The 20,270-nt window shown below is 42.0% G+C and overlaps 1 protein-coding gene across 17 annotated transcripts in view; it reads right to left on the minus strand.

The window, feature by feature from the left end:
• The window catches only part of MTSS1 (MTSS I-BAR domain containing 1), a 127,193-nt gene that overhangs the window by 17,113 nt on the left and 89,810 nt on the right, over positions 1 to 20,270 (minus strand). For 9 of the 17 annotated variants that reach the window (XM_030943915.1, XM_030943906.1, XM_030943911.1 and 6 more), the window contains 7 exons: positions 17,332 to 17,416; positions 15,829 to 15,920; positions 14,064 to 14,138; positions 8,357 to 8,368; positions 3,018 to 3,175; positions 1,666 to 1,773; positions 611 to 708 (listed from right to left, as the gene is read on the minus strand). In XM_030943915.1, coding sequence (XP_030799775.1) covers positions 611 to 708; positions 1,666 to 1,773; positions 3,018 to 3,175; positions 8,357 to 8,368; positions 14,064 to 14,138; positions 15,829 to 15,920; positions 17,332 to 17,416 — 628 coding nt within the window. The remainder of the gene's footprint in view (positions 1 to 610; positions 709 to 1,665; positions 1,774 to 3,017; positions 3,176 to 8,356; positions 8,369 to 14,063; positions 14,139 to 15,828; positions 15,921 to 17,331; positions 17,417 to 20,270) is intronic. The other 8 variants (XM_030943924.1, XM_030943923.1, XM_030943914.1 and 5 more) reach the window with 1 other exon arrangement.

Consider the following 20,270-nt stretch of genomic DNA (forward strand, 5'->3'; position numbering starts at 1 on the left):
TTTCAGTAAAAGGAAAGAGTAAATGTGGACATCAGGATATGGGGGCAACATGCTAATAAACTGTTTTATGAGAGAAAACAGTTTTTACAGAGAAAGCATAGACAGAATCCAGTGTTTCAACATATTTCAGGACAGCATTAGACAGCATTAAACAGTCAAAAAAACTTGTATCAAAAAAGCATTTCCATCTACCAGATTGATAGGGCAATTGTCAAGGATGTTTTTCCCCTTTTCAAATAGTTTAACTTACTGATTAGTAACAGCTACTTAGAATAATCTAAAAAGTCATCACATGAAAAACAGAAAAGGAAAGTATGAATGGACAATCTCAAGAGTTTAGATCAGTATAATCTACTCTTTGATCCAAAATGGATTCAAGAGAACTGAATCAAAAGCATCTCCAAGTTGTGTTGAGTTCAAAAGTTGTTCAGTCATGCCCATCCTTTTTAATACCCCCAGCACATACTTAAATGAGTAAAGACCATGAGGTACTGTTGCACTAAGACTTGTTATTTAAGATTTAAGAATGTATACAAATCCATTTCACAATCTGAACTTGCTTCCCTTTGCCCCCAAACAGGTTAAAAATAAATATTACCAATTGACTTACCTGCAAACACTAGATTTTCTGGACATTGTAGTACTGGGAGAGGATGGAGGAGTCTGGTAAGACCAGCTGTAATCAGAACCTTTCAAATCTAAAATTACCTGATGAAAGATAATCAATAGCATCAAGGATGTGGAAAAAAAATTCACCCCATTAAAAGAAAACATCTGCTTGTCATACAGCATTCATCCCTGCCACAAACTTTCAGGGCCATTGAGTCTCAGTTCTCTTCCAAAATTATGCTGTATCACACAGGTGAGTCAGTTTCATCCTTGGCTTTCCTGGTATTAGCATACTTCAACACTAAGGCTGCCACCACAGAAAGAAAGTTCAGATCTGAATGGAAAAAAAAACTTTTAGAAAGTAAATTGGAAATTTATTTTTTTCATTAAGGAAGCTTTTCTGGTTTTTATTTTTGTTTTGTTTTGTTTTGTTTGTTTTGACTTAAAAAATTATTACAGCCTTTGAGCTGAAGTACTGCAACATTTTAAACAATTAACTGAAGATTCAGTATTCAACCATAACACAGCTTTACACTTCTAGGTCAATGATAAGGTGATTATAAAGTATGACAAAAAAAACGAGTTCATACAACAGGGTTGCAGACAAATGTCCTGTTTGGACTCATTTAATGACACACATTTTCCTATGCATTTTAAGGACAGCATGGAAAAAAGCTCAAATGTTAGACTCCATCAAGCTTCACAACCCCAGCAACTTTGTGACTACAAAAAGGCAGGGATGCTTAAAGGTAGGGAAAGGAGATAACACTCTCCACAGAAATTGGGTATCTTCATACCCATCAAAGTGTTACTGCTACCACTTCACTCTGGTCTCACCAAGTATTTCAGGGGCACTCAGCCTCTGAAAACAAATTTTCACAACAAAACAGGGTTTTTTTTTTTAATTGCTCATGTTAAAAATGACCTTGCTGCCAAAAAGCTTCTACAAAACATCACACTAAACCACTAAACACTGGTAGTCAATATTCCTCACAACACAAAAGAAAAGGCAGTGCAAGCCACAAATAAAATGTTTTTCAGGTAACAATATCTAACCTGTTCACTCGAGGATGGCAATTTGTGTGGATCCATGGTGAGACTTTTCAGGTCATCTGATATGGTTTGCAAATGAGTTATTTCTCCTAGCATTGATATTTCTTCCTCCTGAAAAGAAAAGCGAGCCAGGCTAACCACAGCCTTGGTTTTAAAAATCACACCTGTAACACAATATATGACCTTTATCATTTTGCTGATGACTGTCGGGATGCCCAGTGGAGCTGCATTTTCTTTCCAAATGAAGTAATTATGAAAGGTTGAAAATATTAATTTAGAGTTTTGTAACTACTTTAAGATTGCTATAAATTCAAAGGCCCCGAAATCTTTTCCTCTCATCAACAAGATAAATAAGTCTCAGCCTTCTTCATGTGACATCTTCAGAAAAAGAATATCAATTTTGCTGCACTTGACAAATACCTACTGCTCTATGTACACTCACTCATGTGTCCTAACAATTTTAAGCTTGAGTGTAAATAGGGGTTAAACTCATAGTTTCTGATAGTTAAGTTAATGGCATTATACAAGTACAGACCAGTAATACATCTGTGATTGATTCTGGCTGAAATTACTTCGACAGCTAACTCAGATGATGATTCCCACACTGTAAACTACCACAGTAATTCCTCAGCTACCATTTCTTCCAGGTCCTCTCAGTCTGGAATTCACCTCCTCCTGCTCAGCCACGACTTTTCTAATTCTCTAACAATGGTTTTCTGTTGGGACTGATGCTCTCTATAAACAAGCACTGGGAACATTTTCCCAGTAGGTTGGTGACCCTTCAGAAATGCATCTCGCTTGCACAAAGCCATGAACAATTCCTTGTCAGGCTTCAGACTACCTGAGATTATGAAAATTTACCCAAACCTTTCCAATGAACTAAAAAACTGTCATGCAGAAGGAAAAGAGCTATCAGAAAACTGCATGGAAGCAGCCTGAAATTTGTCAGATAATGTCATTATATACCCAGGGGAGGTCTTGAAACATTTATCAGTCCTAGCACTGGAGTAGGAGTAAGGAGGATTTATATTAAAATGTGATGTTAAGAAGGAAAGCAGTGGAAAAAACTGCATTTGCAATGTCTCAGGCTGGAATGCATAAAGAACACAAACTGACTTCAGTCTTTGTTTACCTATCAGTCACCTTGAAGGTGTTCAGTGTTTTCCATTGCTGAATTACTCCAAGTGCCTACAAGAAAGGTCCCAACTCTCACCACTTGCTAGACAGAGAGAGATACAGGCTGTATTTTGGCTCTAGAAATTAATTCCTAAGACACAATGAGATACTCTCTTCAGAGGCTTCTGGCCACTTATCTAATCTGTGCATTGTACTGAGTGAAAACGAAGAGCTCTTACGATCACAGGGCGCAGCATGGAGATGAAAGCGCAGAATCGACCGCGCTCCTCGATCAGAGCTTTCCTGACAGCTTGCTTCTCGGTTTCTTCAAGCAGCAGGTACTTATCGTTGACATCTTGTAAAGCACTATCCAGCTGGGGCTGAATGTCACCCCGTCCTGTATGCAGGAAACAATCAACAGCACATATTGTCAAAACTATGCCTCTCTAGAGAAGATGACATTATTTTCAGCCAGCACTGCTGCTGGATTGTGCTTTTGTAAATTGAGTCTCAACCAGCATTTTCCCTTAATTCAAATCAGTAAGGATGTTTCCCCCCTCAATTAAATCAAGCATTTCAAAGCATTTATTTTTTCCCCTTTTGCACAGAATAGAAATCCAGCTCAATTCAAAAGGTTTCAACAAGCCAAAGACAGCATTTTAAATAAGGACTTTACCAGAGCATTAGCTGTAGAAACACATCTTTCACATCATCCTTGCTGAAAACCAATATCTTACTAACTGGGAGAGTATAAATCACTAGCCCAGGTGTACTCCTCTGCCTTCCTGCATTTGTGCTTAACAAGGTCCTAATGAGAATTTTGTGGAGCCACTAAATGAATGAATCAATCTCCTATACAAAATGCTACTATGGACATGTTACTGATCATTGGACCACTGGGTTTGAGTACTCTGCACAAACCAGCTGCTGAAACCATTTTCTTCATTCCAGAGCCCAAACTGAACCAAACCTCTCAACATAGGTTATATATATACATATATTTTTGACACATATGTAATATATATGTTCAATATATGTCAATGGATAGAATTCCAATGTTTTCCAATGAAAAGCTTCACTGTGTTAATCACAGTCAACTCATAATACCAAAACTTCCTGACAGCTAAGTACCTTATGCTTATGCTGCATCATGCCAAAAAAATATTCCCCAAGGATTTAAGAGCTGCTGCTTAGATATACTATAACCAATAATCTTGCAGTTGCAAGATGTTTTCATGCAGCTTTCACCCCTAAATATTTTAAAGGACCTCAGTTGTATAAATGTGTTGCAAATCTCCCAGAAATGCCACCACATGCAATTTAACTACCAGGAAGATAACACCGAAAAAATGGTAGGTGAGTTACAAGAAGCTACCCAAAATCAATTTTTTAGATGATAACTTTTCTGCACAGAGGATTTAAAGCCATGAGCAAGAGGGAAAAAAGTCTTTTTATTATTACTATGTGTGTAGTACAAAATGCAGATGACTCAATGTCAGGCTTAAAAAAGAAAAACCTTTGCCTTACTATTATATGTATTTCCTTAATACTCCAGAGCAAGGCAAAGCCATCAGCCTCCCTGCACTGATACACAGCCAGAACTGCAGGAAAAGAGAGCAGAGATGGAAGCAAAGAGAATCACACTGGCTTAGCGGAATCACAGGCTGGATATATCCAAATCTCCTCTGCAGAGAGCTAGACAAAGTCCAGATAAAATGCACTGACACCCACATGCAGAGCTCTGCAATGGATCCTGGAAGAATCACATGCAGTACAACATGGACACGGCCACTGACAAGGCCATCTGGTACCAAACTTCCAGCAGTGTCTGATCCTGCACATCAGTCTGGCTGCTCTAATGTGGTCATGAAACTTACTTACTTGGAAGAAAATAAACTTTAAGAACAGAGTCTTAAGGTCCTCTGCTTCTTCCATCAAAATCAGCATCTACCAGAAATAAGTTACAGCAGACCTTCGGGTACCTCCCTGAAGGTCCTATGCTTTTTTCTCCATCACCCTCAGGAGACAAACTGGGCCTTCTGCTTCAAGACCACTCTGTACATTTCAGGCCCTCGCCATACTCTGCCATCAGATGCAGTGCTTAAACATTTCATACTTCTCTGGAGATGTTCTTCCAAATTCCTTAGGAAACAGAAACTTGCATCATTGCTCAGCCCCTTTTTGAGTGCTGCTTGGAATTACAGCGGGTAAAATAACTACCTGTTGTTCAAGCCTAGATACTGGCTCCCTGCCATGGATGTTACCAAGTGCAAAATATATAAGCTGCAAACTAAATGAAACACTCATTAGTTTGGCTCTGGAGAACTGCTATAAACATTCAGCTGCTCCACCATAAGCATGCACATAATGCAGTAAATCCTTTTTAAATGCACTTGCCTATGCAGTGAGAACACACATTTAAAAAGCAACTGGACATCACTGACAAAGTGGGTTCAATTATAGTGAACTTTGGTACTTTCTGTGGACCTTAGAGCAGGACATCTTGGACCAGAGAAACAAGAGCAGCCAAAGCCTGGGGCAAGAATAAACTCCATTTGCACCTGTGTAATTCACTCAATTCAACAAAGTTATGAGGATAATGTTCATATGTTCATAAGAATGCTGGTATTTTAACCCTTTGGTCAAAGCATGTGTAAAACTGCACCACTCTCCAACTTCCTCTGTACCTCTACAAAATTCCCATTTTCTTTCTTCCAGTGAATCAGTACAGTAAAGACACACAGCTTCCCACCAGTATTTTCACACACCTGTTTTTATGCTCAGGGGCATTTGGGCAGTCTGTGAAAACACAGAAGCTGTCTCAGGTACAATTCAGAGCAAGAAACAAGCTTAGGTGAATCATTTAGATGAAGCTCTGAAGTCAGATGTTTACAGATGAATACATCTCTCTCCTGGTGACTTCTCATAACTCATCTTTTAGGAGGAGGAAAGCTTTATCAACATCCTTTGAAAGCTCCACAATGCAAACATCAATCTAGCAAGTCTTTTGAAAGCAGGCATGGCTCTTCCCACTCCCTGAATCGCCAGCTGCACTCAGCTCAGGAAATCTGACGGATGAGATCTCTGCCTAATTGAAGCAGTTTCCTTTGCTAAGCAGAGCAGAGCGTATCCCCACAGCAGCACTCCTACACCCAGAGAACAGCAAAGGTGTGAGGGCCACTGCTGAGCACCTCTGCTCCTCAGACAACCTGGGTGGTCTCCACTGATTTGAACCTGCTACTTATCTCAGAAGGAAATACTGACCACTGGAGAGCAATGCAGTTCTTCCCCACCTTGAACAACAAGGAGAAGGTTAATTGGCCAAAGCAGTATTTTTGACTGAAGTATTTTTGCTGTGGTCACAAGGCACACTTTCATGAGGAACATCAGCAAGTGATTATTCCCTCCAGCCCGCATTCTCTGGCCTTTAGGTTATGCATTCCAAAACACTTCCAGACCAACACAACTACCACAACGACATAAGATAGTTCCAGAAGAGTCTTATCATGCAGCAGCTGTGGAAGTGCACCTGGAAGGACAGTCCTACCCCAGCTGCAGGCAGGTTTGAGTGACCCACCACAGCAATCAGCAACAGCAATGGTCAAAAGCATCCAATGTAGCCATAGGTCACTGGTCTAAACCAGCCTGACATGAACAGGAGGTAGGGATGGCTCTGCAGAGCATGTCCAGCTGCACCCAGAAGAACCAGTCAACAACCTGAATACTGAGGAGGAATTCAAATCCAGCCTCTCTCAAAGAGGAGTTCTGGTGATGCAGAGAGGAGCACAAATGCAAGACCAGAAGTTGTGGACTGAATTCTCCAATAACACCATGCTCCAACAGCCTGGTGACCAGCAGCTGGACACAGGCAAGTGACAGCTCATCATGTGCAGGGAGCTGAACTGCTCATCAAAAGTAACATGGATCTGCTGCTACTTCAAGGACAGTCTCAATGTCATCCTCACAGCAGGTGCTTTACATCATTAACGTGACATGCAAGGGCTTTAAAGGATCAACATGCAACAGAACTTGAATTCTACAGTGTTTTGTGTGAATCCTGGCTAAAAGCCTCATGCAATTTCTTAAATAACTATTGTTCAAAAAAAAACTTTAGTGAAGGAAAAATATTAGGGAAAAAGGAAAAGGCAAATCCAATTTTCAACCCAGTTTCATGCCTATATTTTATAGGACATACTAGCAAAACTCTCAGCAACACCAAATAATTTTTAAATTCTCTCTGTGCAAGTTGGACTGCTAAAGTTACTGCTGTTACTGACAATGCAATGCAGCAAATATTGGTGAAATTACTGTTTTCCACGTCCTCACAGAAAGACACTTTTTTAAGCATCTGCACAGAACTTGAATATTCAATATTGGACACTTGACAGAGTGGCTGAATTTACATGAGACAATGCTGAGTACACCTCTACTTGAACAATCCAAGTAGGCTCCATGGCAGTCATTCCCAAACCACCTTCTTTACAAGAGCACACCTGCTCCAGCTGCCAGATGAACAACCTCCTTTAAGTTCTGCACAGGAAAGCCAACAAATGAACTAACATGGATCTGTGCTGAGAACAGAAGAATTCTGCCACCATAAACCTCATAACTGGGATTAACCTCAGATTCGTTCAGAAACTAAATCCCAGTCTTTCTTTTGGCTACTGGAGATCTGAGTCAGCTGCTCATGTTCAAAAATTACAAGTTCTGCCTTAACAGAAAAGCTACAAGTTGCCAAATGTCATTTCTAGATTGAATTACAAACCAGGAAAACCGCAATGTGTGGTTTCAAAAAAGGGAAACAAGCAGCAGCCTCAATAAGGCCCAGCTCCAGGAGCCCAGTGGAGGCACCTTGTTTGAGAGCTTGCTGATTTAATCACTTCAGGCTTCTCCCAAAGGCAACACCTCCATCACTACACTTACAAGTGCAGGTGTGACTCCTTTGCTCAGATTCAGAAACACCATGCTTCATTCACAATGGGATCCCAAGGCAGCTACTTCAAATTTGCAAAATAGCTGAAACAGCATCCCAATTTAAACATATTTGAGATGTGATCAAGCAACAGGAGACAACTGTGATGCTGAACTCCAACCCTTTCCCCAGCATGAAGTAAATAAGAGTGATTTCTTATCTATCAGGTAAGAAAGATGCATGCAATTTTCATAAAAAGGGAATTTGGATCACAGGTTACAAAGACCAACATCAAGGACTTCAGGCTCTAGACTTTAAAAGTCATATTAACAATAAGATACTCAATTTTTTGAACATCACCTTGATGACATGTCTATTCCATTTAACTTCTCTCCCAGCTGTGACAATATTTATCTGTCCATGTTATCCCTTTCTAAAATAAACCAGAGGTTTATCCACAATACTGGTTTTCTTCTTTTACAGTGTTCCAATTAGATGCCAAAAGAAAATAAATCAAAAGATGGTTTGTTCATCAAGATTAGGCAGTATTTTAGTTGCATTAGAAATTAAAGTCTAGGCAGTTAGTGGAGACCAGACACCATAAAGAGGCCACAGCAAGGGCTACAATAAACCAGCCACCAGGGTCACAGCATGGCACAGACTTACCCAGAGCCTCAGCTGGCAGGCAGGTGCGCATGGTGAGAAATTGCAGGACACAAAATTGACACAGAAAGGAAAATAAAAAAAGTCAAACTGGTATTCCAGCATTCCTAGAATTTAGACGTTATCATCAGCGCCAAGACAAGAGAGTGAGCAGTTTGGACTAGAAGATTTTGACTTCTTCCATTGCTGATAAAGACAAACACATTAGTTTTGCATCCTGGTGAGCTGTTGCAAATTAAACCCCTGGTTATTTACCACACAGTTTTATTTAACAAGTCTTAAACCAGTTTAGACTCCTCAGTGAGAAGATGTAAACCTGTGCTTCAGAGAAAGTGCACAACACAGATAACCTGACCCTGGTCAAATGGCACAAATCATTCCCACCCACGGAAGAGGCAACTCAAACCTGCAGAACTCTAGACTGGTGCTGTGTGAGTAAACCACAGCACTTTTTGATGTTCTCTACTGCAATTACATTAACAGATTGTTAATTAAATGAAAACCTAATTGCTGATGCAATGTGGAAGAACATCAAAAAGATTAACTATGATATGTGTATTTTAATTATAAAACTTTATATAATAAAATTTTGCAATAAAACTGGCTTGCCGTCAAAAAGAGGGGAACTATCAAGAGGCCTTCAAAACTCAAGGAACAAAAGTAAATCGAAGAAATGTCTTCAGTCACTGATTTAGCAACATGTCTTCACTGCATTTTTGAAAAGGAGAGCTCACATTATAAGCTTGCAGGGAAAAAAAAACCTAAAAAACAAAACACACCAAAAAGCCCTGCAGGCACCATGGCCTCATCCACTCAGGATTTTTTTCCTGCAAAAGATAAGGATAATTTGCTCATTAGCTTCCCTCCTTCTGAGCTGCATCTTAGTGACTCCACAGAGTTTTGGCTCTCACTTCAGTCATGGTGCCACACTTGATCAAGTTAGAGAATGAGGCTCCCTCCAGGGGAGGAAGGCTTTGGCCAGGGATTCTCCCTCTCCAGCCTGCCACTCCAGATGGGGCAAGTGCCATGTACAGGAAGAGTGCAAAGTGCTTGAATGAGAAGGTCAGCACTTGCTGTAAGAGCTGAGAAATTCTTCACTTATAATTGCATTGAAGAGCTTTATGCTTTTTAGTTTAGAGTCACAGGCTTTGCACAACCATCCTTGAGAGCAGTCTAACACTATTACAAAGACCAGAGGGAAAAAAAATCCTAAAAAGGCTCTAAAACACAAAGACTTTGCTAACCAGGAGGAGGAAGAAAAAGCACTTTTGGCAGTATTACAGTAAATTAATAATCATGTTCTACAGTAAATAAAAAATCATGTCCTATTCTCTGAATTTCATTAGAATCACAGAATACTTTCCAAAACTGCTGCATACTCAAAAGGAGAGACTGCCAGTTTGGATACTCAGCATTGATGGGGACGCAAGAAGAAATGTTGTACTGAATGTTAAGGGAATTATGCAGAAACTTCTACATGTCTTACAGATAAAACTCAGTTTTCTTATTAACATGTGTTATATTATTGGGAGCGTTACATCCAACAACTTCTTACATATCCACTTGGATTTAAACATTTTCCTCAAAGCTCAAACAGTCACACATGAAGAACCTGAAAATGAAACCTACCAGTCATGTTATAGGTAGGAGGGAAACCTGTTTATTTATTCCTTAATAGCCAAGCTGAAATACAGAAAATACACCCAACATGCACTCCAGGTTTTACACACACATTCAGATATATTTTAATTTAATCACTTGATCATTTTTTCTTCAATAATCATGCATTTTGTTAACCTTCCCAAATGGTTACATGCAGAGCCACAGCTGCTGACTCTCTCTTGATTCAATATAGCACCAACAGCTTCTAGCAGCTATGGATCCACTTATGAGGCCCTGAATCAGCAGAAACCTAAATATGGAATTTATTTTAAGTATATGCATAATTATTCTGCTGACTCAGATTAGCTGGGCTGACTTCTGATGGCCAATGTTTGTCTGAAAACAAAGAGCAATTTAGAAGATGTCTGCAATTCTATGCACTACACAATTTCATCTGTTCAGACAAGAGCTAAGTGTCAATGCTGGGGTGGGCAACAAGCCCTAGGGGCTGCTCCCCATGGGAACAAGGGTACAAGGAGGCCTTGAAGAAGAACCTTGAAGATCACCATGAAACCCTCAGGGACTGCATGGATCTGGGAGGTGCACCAGCATCATATTTAAGACTATATAGATTTAGCTTCAGGTGGATTTTTTTTCTAATAGTTGAAGACAACAAATAGGGTGAAAATTTTCTCTATGAGGTCTTTTGAAATGCAAGATCTTCATTTCACAGTTGTGTCACTTTATTAAAAATACCCTAACAAACTTCCAGAAAGGACCCTGGACTTCCTTTTGTTTTGTTTGGAAAGCTTGGTGCTTTCCCCATCAATTCAAGCTTTGGAAACACCCTTACTGCAATGAACAAACTTACTCTGCAAACACAATTTCTAACACGTGATCTTAAATGCCTAGCCTGAACTCTCACCTTGGGCACATGGAACAGGAACAAAGAGACCCCACAGAAGTCATGGAGCAGGAAAACCCCCGTGGATTCAGCTCCCAGAGCTAAGGCAGGGAGCCCGACCTGCAGCACTCCTGCCAGGACAAGCCCCAGAGCCCATGACCCTCCTTCCTAAACATCCTTGGGATGCAGACAAGGAGCAAGGAGCTGCTGTGCAGCATCAGCTGTGAGAGAGCCCTGCAACCCAACGAGTTAGGGCTGGGGGACACCACTGCCAGGATGGGAACGAGGAAAGGAGAGGCTTTTATGCGAGCTCCTCCACATGGAGCTGCCCAAAGCAGAAGAAAAACACTTTCCCATAAGGTCAGATGGGAAATAGCAGAATAAGCCTGAAGGACCTTTATAGTAGCATGCACAGTGTTGAAGGAAATCCAGAATTCAGCACACATCCCACTTGCCCACAGGTGATCATAAAGTTAATTCAAAAGTATTCTTACAAGTGCTAGGAAGGGAATGAATTGGTTGTTTTAGAGTTCCCATAGGTGAGTCAGTAACTTTACAGAAAAATCGAAGGGACAGGTCCTGCTTGAGGAAGAACAGAACAAAAAAAGTCTGTAAAACAGAGAAACAGGAGAGTTGAAGACACAGGAAGACATTCACACACTCAGCCACATGCATCCAGCACAGTTTTCCCCATAGTTCAAGCCTCATCTGTGTCCTAAAGCAGAATCACTTCTGCAGCTTTATCGTGTTACGAAATAAACCCCTTCTTGATTTTTTTTAACCCTCAGTAGAAGCAAGAGCAACATACTTCACCACACAGGACACTGAGCAGATCTGTCAAGATGGGTACATACAGAAACATTTTCACAACAACATTTGACACTGCAGTCAGACCAAAGCTTTATTTCCTCAACATAGGGACCAAAACAACAAAGATAAGAAAAGGCATCTGCTTCTGTTTTTTTTATTTCTAACTTAAGCATTGTTGATAACTTAAAGGAAGGCAGGGAGAACTTCCTCCCATCCTCTCTCTACTCCTGCTGGGGCCAACAGCTTTGGGTATTCACACTCACAGCCTTAGGAGTCAAGGCCTCCTCTCTCCAGGGGCCATGAGAACAACTCTCAGCTCCTCAGAAATACTGCAGCTTCTGCTTTTCCCTGTACTGGCTGCCTGAGCCCTCAGCTCTTCCACCTGCCCCATACACTCAAACATCCCCTGACTCCCTGTGGTTTCGTGCTCTGGAGCAAATACCATGAGTCTGACAGCAGCTCCCAGAGGGACAGCACAGAAATACAGCACCTTCACTGCACCTCCAAAAGAACATTGTAACAGCAAAACTAAGCAAGGGAATTGGGAAAAAAAAAGAAACAAAACTTCAATCACATAATGGCTGCTACAACAATGGCAAAATGAGGGCTGTTCCACTCCTTGCTAAAAGATGTTCAATCCTGAAGGAGGACAAAACACCAGTTTCCTGACTCTCATCATGAGACTTGGTTCACATTTGAGGAGGGGGACATGAAAGCAGAAAATCCAAGGACCAAGTCTGCTTGCTTTAACCACTGCTAACAGATGCAGGTAGCGTCTGCAGCATGAGAACAGTGGGCTTTTTTTCCAGCAGCTTTTAAGTACTTCTCTTTCCTCTTCGCACTTCACAGAACATGATGTCTCCTCCTTCAATATTGCAGAGTGATTTATTGAACACTCAGAAGCAGGATAAAGGGGAGATGGAGCCAGACAGTTGTCAATCTGTAGAAACAGGCTCAAAAAATGGCTCCCTCCTCCCAGATCCCAGACATCCACCCAAACCATTCCATGCTTTTATGTTTTTCTCAGTGCTTACATACCATGCACTGATGGGTTGTTTCTATCACACAAAGACAAGAAGAAATAGAACTAGAAAAGGTGGGGGAGAGACAGGAGGAGACATGGAAGGAATATCACAAAATCTATAAAGCTGTTGGTCTGCAATCAGACATTTCATCACACAAAATGAGAAACATGTTTACACATTATCCAAAAAATAAATTTTATCTCAAAAAGTCTTATCTCAAATGGTAATGGTCACCATTCTGATTTAGGACACTGAACTGACAGACACACAGAACCTACTGAGCTAAGCTCCCTCTTGGTGGCTTTCATCTCTCCTTTCCTCATCTCTTATCTAAAGTCAGCTAACATTCAAGAGCAGTTTTCCAGTCACCTGGCTTTCCACCAGTGTGATTATTGATTCACCTGTATGGAAGGACAGCTAGAGACAGCTCACCTGATCTGAGTAACACTTACATAATTTCAAAATTTCAAGAAACTCCCCACCCCAGCATTTATTTTGCTTGTCCCTGGGTTCAAAGTTTTTAGGCAGGAAGGGAAGGACAAGTTTCAATCTGCAGACTGAGAGCTGCTCAAAGCACACTTCTGACCCAGCTGGGAAGAGCCCAGTGCAGGAAAGGGAACCAGGAAGTCTTCTGTACAAGCTCCCTATCATTGTTCCAAAACCTAGTGGGGTTTGCACTTGGCCAAGTAAAACCTTTAGTGATGGCAGTGCTGCATGTTTCCATCAAAACAGTGATGAAACCCCTATGACAAGGTGGAGGTGGGAGAGCAACATGAGATACAGCTGTTAAAAAAGACAAACTGCCTTTCAGGAAAATTCCCTTTTTCTTCTCACTCATCTTTAGTTTTCCATGATTGCCAAGAGCCCTTCCCCCCAAAACCAACCCATGCCACTGTCTCACACTCTGATAGATAAAGTAAGATTTAGGATATAACAGGTTGTTAAAAAAAAGAAAAAAGATAAAAAGTAGCAGAAAGGAAGAACAGTGAGAAATGTTAATAGTCAGGCAACATTTACATAATGGCTTTTTTTATGATTCCAAAAGATTCTAGAAAATTTTACAGGTATCTGCACAAGTCATGTTAAAGAGTGTCAGTGTTCCTAAAAAGAAAAAGTTAGCAGTAAGGGCTCTATTTTAAAATATGATTGACTTTGCACAAACAGTTTTAAGGCTTTTGTATAAGAACATTAGACAGCAGCTTCAGAACATGATTTAAATGACACATAGTAATTGTATCCTGCTACCCAAGTAGGTACCAGGAATACATTAGAGGGGCAGGATTATTACAGTAGAAAGTTCCATCACTGTTCAATCTCTGTCAATGAGCACAGCTCAGAAGGCTGTTAAGTACAGTAGGAAGCAAGTTACCTTTCTTTGCTTTCTTCTGTAGCTTCAGTGTATCAGACGACTTCTTTTTGATCTCTTGGCGGGCTTTTTTGTATTCTAAAAAACACACACAATCTCTATTATCAATATAATCAATGTCAAATTGAATGTTTTTCACAGAAAAGGCTACATTTAAAGACGTTAGACTACAAACTTTTTAAGAACAACTACCATTAAACAAAGCAGCTTAGAACTCACATTTTGTAAAGCCTATACATTTGGCTTAATATAACATGTTAGGGTGTGAGCACATTCACATACCAAAATCTTTCCCAAATAAACAAAGCCTTTACAGAAATAACAACTGAGAACACAGTACAAAATTAGAGTGCTTTTCATTTCATCCGCTCTCAGGAATGGAAAACAGAGATGACAGGTTTCTCGAAACATCTGTGTGAAAAAAACAGCAATCCAGAAATGGCAAGGCAGAGAATATCCTGTGATCCCTCTCCAGCATGAGAGTCAGGCAGAGGAAGAGGTTGCTAAAACTCTGCCCAAGGAAGGGTCACATTGCCAGCTCCTTCTGATGAAGTGGAGCACACTGCACTTGTCCTCATTTTCAGATGAGCTATACATCCCAGGAGAATTAAAATCCCAGAGCAAAATATTCAACCTTTAGTGCAGGAACACTAAAGGTACCACATATGAAAACTGAAACTTAGAAACAAAAAAGAAAATACAAGGCATGTATGCATGTATATACATGTACACATACACTTTAACAAAGGAGATCAGCGTTACTACTCTTCTGTAGATGGAAAAACAGAAGCAGATTCATGGCAGGCACAAGAACTGTACTGAGGCCAGCTGCACTCCCAACACCCAAGTCTGCCCAGTAAACTCTAAATCTCACTGCCACTTTGGCCTGGGTCACCCCTACTGGCAATGGTCCCACGTGATTCCTCTCTCCTGCTCACTATATGCTTAACACTCTGCAGCATAAGGCAGGAAGTTTTTAAGGAGCTGCTGATTCAACTTCTTCTATTTGACCCCAGAAAGAAATCCTCTTTTGGAGGTCAAGCCCACTCCTTGCTATCAGTTCCCATGGTGCTGCTGCTTCTTTCAGATATAACAAAAGTCTAAAATTTTCAAGGGTCAGTCAGTGGTGAACTGCAACCTGCTTGCAGCACCTGTGTTTGACGGTCACCATTCCCAGTACAAAGGCATCTACCAACACGTGCTTGCTGTGCAAGACTTGGCTGCCTGCAGCTCAGTCCCCCAGGAAAGCCTCTGGAGCCATCATCAGCCCTGCAGCCCAGGGCACCCCATGTCCCACAGCAGAGCTCTCCTGCTCCACAGGAGCACTCTGTGTATGGCATCAGGTACAAAATAACAATGCTCAGTGCTCTACAGAGCTGCGCTCTCTCTGGGGATGCTCTGGCTGAGGCATAACATGATCTTACAAGCTGCTTTTAACACCCCAGGGCTTTGCAAGGATACATGTGGCATCCCCCCAATCCTCAGCTCACACAGGGAGGGAGAGTGGGCTAACAGAGCTAAACCCAGTCACTGCTTATCAGTCTGGGAAAACAACTCACCCCCAGGGTCCAGCAAACTAAACCTTCAAAATGCACACAGCAAGGGTTAAATTTTTGTTGGGCACTTTGGGAGAGTAGTGTTTCAGAAGAGAAAAACTGCTATACATATTTAAGCATGTCATTCAGTTCCCCAGTACAAACATGAAAAGAGGAAGCAAAACTGATATTACAATCTTACTCCTATTAAAGAATTCTTCCTCTGTAACTACCTTTTGCATGGTCTTTATCCAGCTGATTGGCCACTTTCTTCCACTCTTCCATCTGTTCTTGAAGTGGGTTTATCAGACAGTCAATTAAAGCACTAATTTTGTTGAAAAAACACAAAGAGCAATCAAATCCTGCAGATGCCCTTATTCTTACAGAGAGAGCCAAGGTCAATACTGGAGTATTTTTACTTTTTGCTGTGACAGCTACCAGTGTCACAATGTAAATACCAGAACATAAAACTGTTTACACTAGAGAAAGCAAAAGAAAAAAAGTAGATTAAAAAAAAATCAAGAATCCACATCACAAGATAACCAGAATTACAAAAGCTCCAGACAGAGAGGAACAGAGAATAAAGCAGAAGAGTGACCCAAAACAGTTCAGAGTAAACAGATCCTACTCAACTGTCACACAATTTAAATGGAAACTCTGGAGACCAGAAAGGTTCATGCAGCCATGGAGATTATAAACTCAAAGAGCACATGTATATACACAAGAAGACAGAGCAGCTGTAAAAAAGAACAATATCTTTTCCACTGATGTGCCTCACCTCACACTGGTGGAGTCCAGCACCAGTAATGCTCCACTAATTAATGAGACTGGGATCAAACCAGTTAAATAGCTAACTCTGTGGTAACTGGAGACTAAAATTGTCTCCTTGTGGTCAATTTCATAAATAATTTTATTTTAAAGTAATCACAGCATAATTATGAATGTCTTGGATTGGAAGGGACCTCAAAGGTCATGTGGTTCCAACCACCCTGCCATGGTCAAGGACACTTTCCACTAGACCAGGCTGCTTATACCATCCAACCTGGCTTTGAACACTTTCAAGGATGGGGGGGGAAAGGGAAAAAACATAGCAGGTCATCAGGCAAATGGTGAAGCATCATTTTTGTTCACCTAAGGTCATGTATTATTTTTAAGTCTGGTTAAAAAAGGCACATACACAAACTACTACTAACTACTGAAGTAGGTTGTTTTTGTACAGCCCAGGTCGCACATGAGTTAATGCTCTCTCATTACCCCTGCAGTCTAACTTCAACTGCAAAAACAGGATGAGAGAATTTGCATTTCCTATACTGCTCTGCTGAAGGTTTTTCCCTTGGCCAAGCTATCTGGCCTCTGCAGTAAGCTGAGGAAGCAGCACAACACTTGCTGCTGCTGCTTGTTTAAAACCCAGTGACAAAGCTTAAAGTCCTGAAACAAAGGCAGGTCAGTTGCTCACATCAGCAGCCGCCTGCTCAGCACTGAGCAACAGGGACTGACAGTGGGAATCTGCAGCATTCAGAGGTGATTTGAGGTGAACTGGCCCAGCCCCACAAATGTGCAGTGGAACCCAGCATGTTCACAGCACCTAATGTGCTGCAGGGGGAAAACAACTGCTGCTGTCAGTGGTATGGGCAGAGGTCAGCTGAGAAGCCAGTGCTGATGAACAGCTTTAGATGCTCTCCAGCCGCACATGTAGGAGGAACCTCCAGTGCTGGGCCAGGTATGGAGCCACTCACCTTGAGAACTGCCTGAGTTTGGACTCTATACTTCTGTGCCTCATACACATCCTGGTGAGAGCAGACCCAATCTCTCTAGTACCACCTGAAAAACAAAAACCAAAAGGCAGGTGAGACCCCTGGTGAGATTCCTGCTGGTGGTGCAGAGGCATAACAACCAGGAGGGGGGTGCCAAGTCTTCCAGAGCAATTGTAAAACCGATTAATAATATGTGTATAATCAACTAGGCTATTAACAGGGCAGATCTCAGTGGTATCTGCCACCCCTGGAACAGATTAATTCCTGTTCACCTAGAGACCAGAACCGAGCAACCAAACGCAATTAAAACACAGTTCTTCCAGGGGGCTCAACCCCGCAGCACAAGACTTTAAAGAAAAGGGTTTGAGATGTCAAAAGCCAAGTAGCACAGCTGTCAAGGGAGTGGGCATCTGTGAACAAATTATTTCCACATTTTACAACCAGACCATGGGGATACGATGCAATTTTCCCGTCCCGGGATTCTTTAGACCCAGCCCCTCAGGAGGGTTCGGCGGCCGCAGAGCCCGGCCCGGGCCCCGGCGCCTTCCCGGTATCGCCAGCAGGTGGCGCCCGTGGCCGCCGGGCGGGACCGAACCCCGCTGGCCGAGGGCTCCGCCCGCTCCTGCCGAGCCCTCCCCGCTCCCGACACAGCAAAAACCTGTACACACAAACCGCTACAACTCCCCGATCCCTAGCACACCCTTCCCCGCTCCCGACACAGCCCTTCCCCGATCCCGACACAGCCCCGCTCCCCACACAGCCCTTCCCCGCTCCCGACACAGCCCCGCTCCCCACACAGCCCTTCCCCGATCCCGACAAGCCACACACCCCGCTCCCCGACACAGCCCCTTCCCCGATCCCGACACAGCCCTCCCCAAACGACACAGCCCAGCCCCCCACACCCCGCTCCCGACACAGCCCTTCCCCGCTCCCGACACAGCCCCGCTCCCCACACAGCCCTTCCCCGATCCCGACACAGCCCTTCCCGGCATCCAGTGCTCCCCCTCTCCGCTCCTGCACAGCCCCGGCAACACCTCCCCCCACAAAACCCCCCCCCGGCATCCAGCTGCCCTCTGCCACGCACACCGCCGGGCAGCCCATTCCATCTCCATAGAACTTTGTTTTGGTTAGTGCCAGTTTTGGTACTTGCTTAGTTCCCATTTGCACGTCAAATCTACTATTTCAGGATACAAACATCAACCTTCTAATGAACTGTTTCCCAGCTGGAGTGCTCTCTGGAACAGTGAATGTATCAGCATCTATTTAGAAGTCTTATTTGATTGTTAAAATAACCTTCGACTTGTATCATGGAGCAAAATCTTCCCTAGGCCTTAAAAACAGTATTGCTCAAGTAAAACAAAAATCTTCCTAAGAAACTTGAACATTTTTGATAATTTTGAATTTTTTAAAAATGAAATCAAGTCACCATCTTCCTGCATTCTTGCAAAATTAAATCCTGTGCCCATGAAATGGCTCTGGAACAAAGACACTAAATAACTGGAACAAATTGCGGCTATTTGGTATTTTTCAAAAAGATAAACACAAAGTCCTTTGTCACTTGCCTGATTAATCATGTTTTTATAAGGAGATTTTGAAATAATATTATTTGGTAACATCAAAGAGCTGTAGCCTCGTTGCATACAGGTGGGAAAAGCACACAGACTCCAGGCTGGATCTGTACCCAGCTCTTCCAGTGATGCTGCACTTGCATAAGCTGAGACAGACTCCAGAAACTCAAAAAAGCAACACAGAAGATGGGGAGAGGTATAAGAGACAGAAAGCAAGTGGAGAAAGAGGACAGCATCCACAAAGAGTGGATTTCTGTCCCAAAATATGAGCATTCTTCTCTGGATCCACTGCCAAATAAAAGTAATTTTATTTCAGAGGCTAATGTGGTATACAACTGCAATGGCAGAGAAGAAGAAATGAACCAAAAATTTCCCTGGCTATCAGCACTGAGTTTAAGCAATAGGTAGGTTTTTAAGGTTGAAAACTCACTGAAATATTGGAATATTAAAGACCATCAATGGTTAAGTGACACTGCTTTCCTAAGTCTGTTATATGAAAAAAAGAAGGGTCGTATCAGAACAATAAAAAGGAAACTGTGTGTTTGGGGAGACTAGGAAACAAGGGTCAGTTATTATTAACATTAAATTCCAAGGTAACAGAATTTTAACTGAAACACAATCAACCAAGTATAAATATATCCCCTCAACACATGTACAGCTGGATGGGCAAGGTCAGAACAGCCAAACAAAGTTCAGAGTTAAAAAAAAAAAGAAAAAACCAAAACACGCAACAAAATAAATTAAGCCTGGAATAAAGAGGTTTTTCCATGGAAAACAACCAAACACAACTGGTTGGTGATGAGTGGGCTACTGGTTCTTCCCACCTTTTGAAACTTCATGTTATCCATAAGTGTTTACAAGAACATCAAACAATGAGGTGTTAATTTTATTCTGTGAATGAAAACTACTCTAATGAAGTGAAGGTAAAAGGAAAAGAAATGGTTCTGAGAAATCTTTTATGTCCCTTCTGGAAACAAGGTGTTGCTAAAGATGGGTTGAGGATTCTGCTCGGAAGAATGAGGGATGCTGCTACAAAGTTTGGGAGAGCTGAGCCAGCTCTGCTTGGTCAGCATGGACCCAGGGAGGGGTGCAGGGAGTGGGTCAGGGCTGGCAAGTGTCACCAAACTGAACAAAGGACAGTGCCCGCCCATCTTGTCCCACACCTGAATCCCACTGCTTCTCCTCAATGTATGAATGACTGACTGCAAAGCACTGGAGTTAAACAGAGCTTTACTTCCCTGTTCTCAATTATATTAACTGTCAAGGATACAAATGCTTCCTGAGAAAGTAAAAAAAAATTAAATACAAAAGCCTCTCACCACCCCTTGATTTATGGAGCTGGAGGACCATGGC

This window comes from Camarhynchus parvulus, chromosome 2 (assembly GCF_901933205.1).
Source record: "Camarhynchus parvulus chromosome 2, STF_HiC, whole genome shotgun sequence".
Lineage (NCBI taxonomy): Eukaryota > Metazoa > Chordata > Aves > Passeriformes > Thraupidae > Camarhynchus > Camarhynchus parvulus.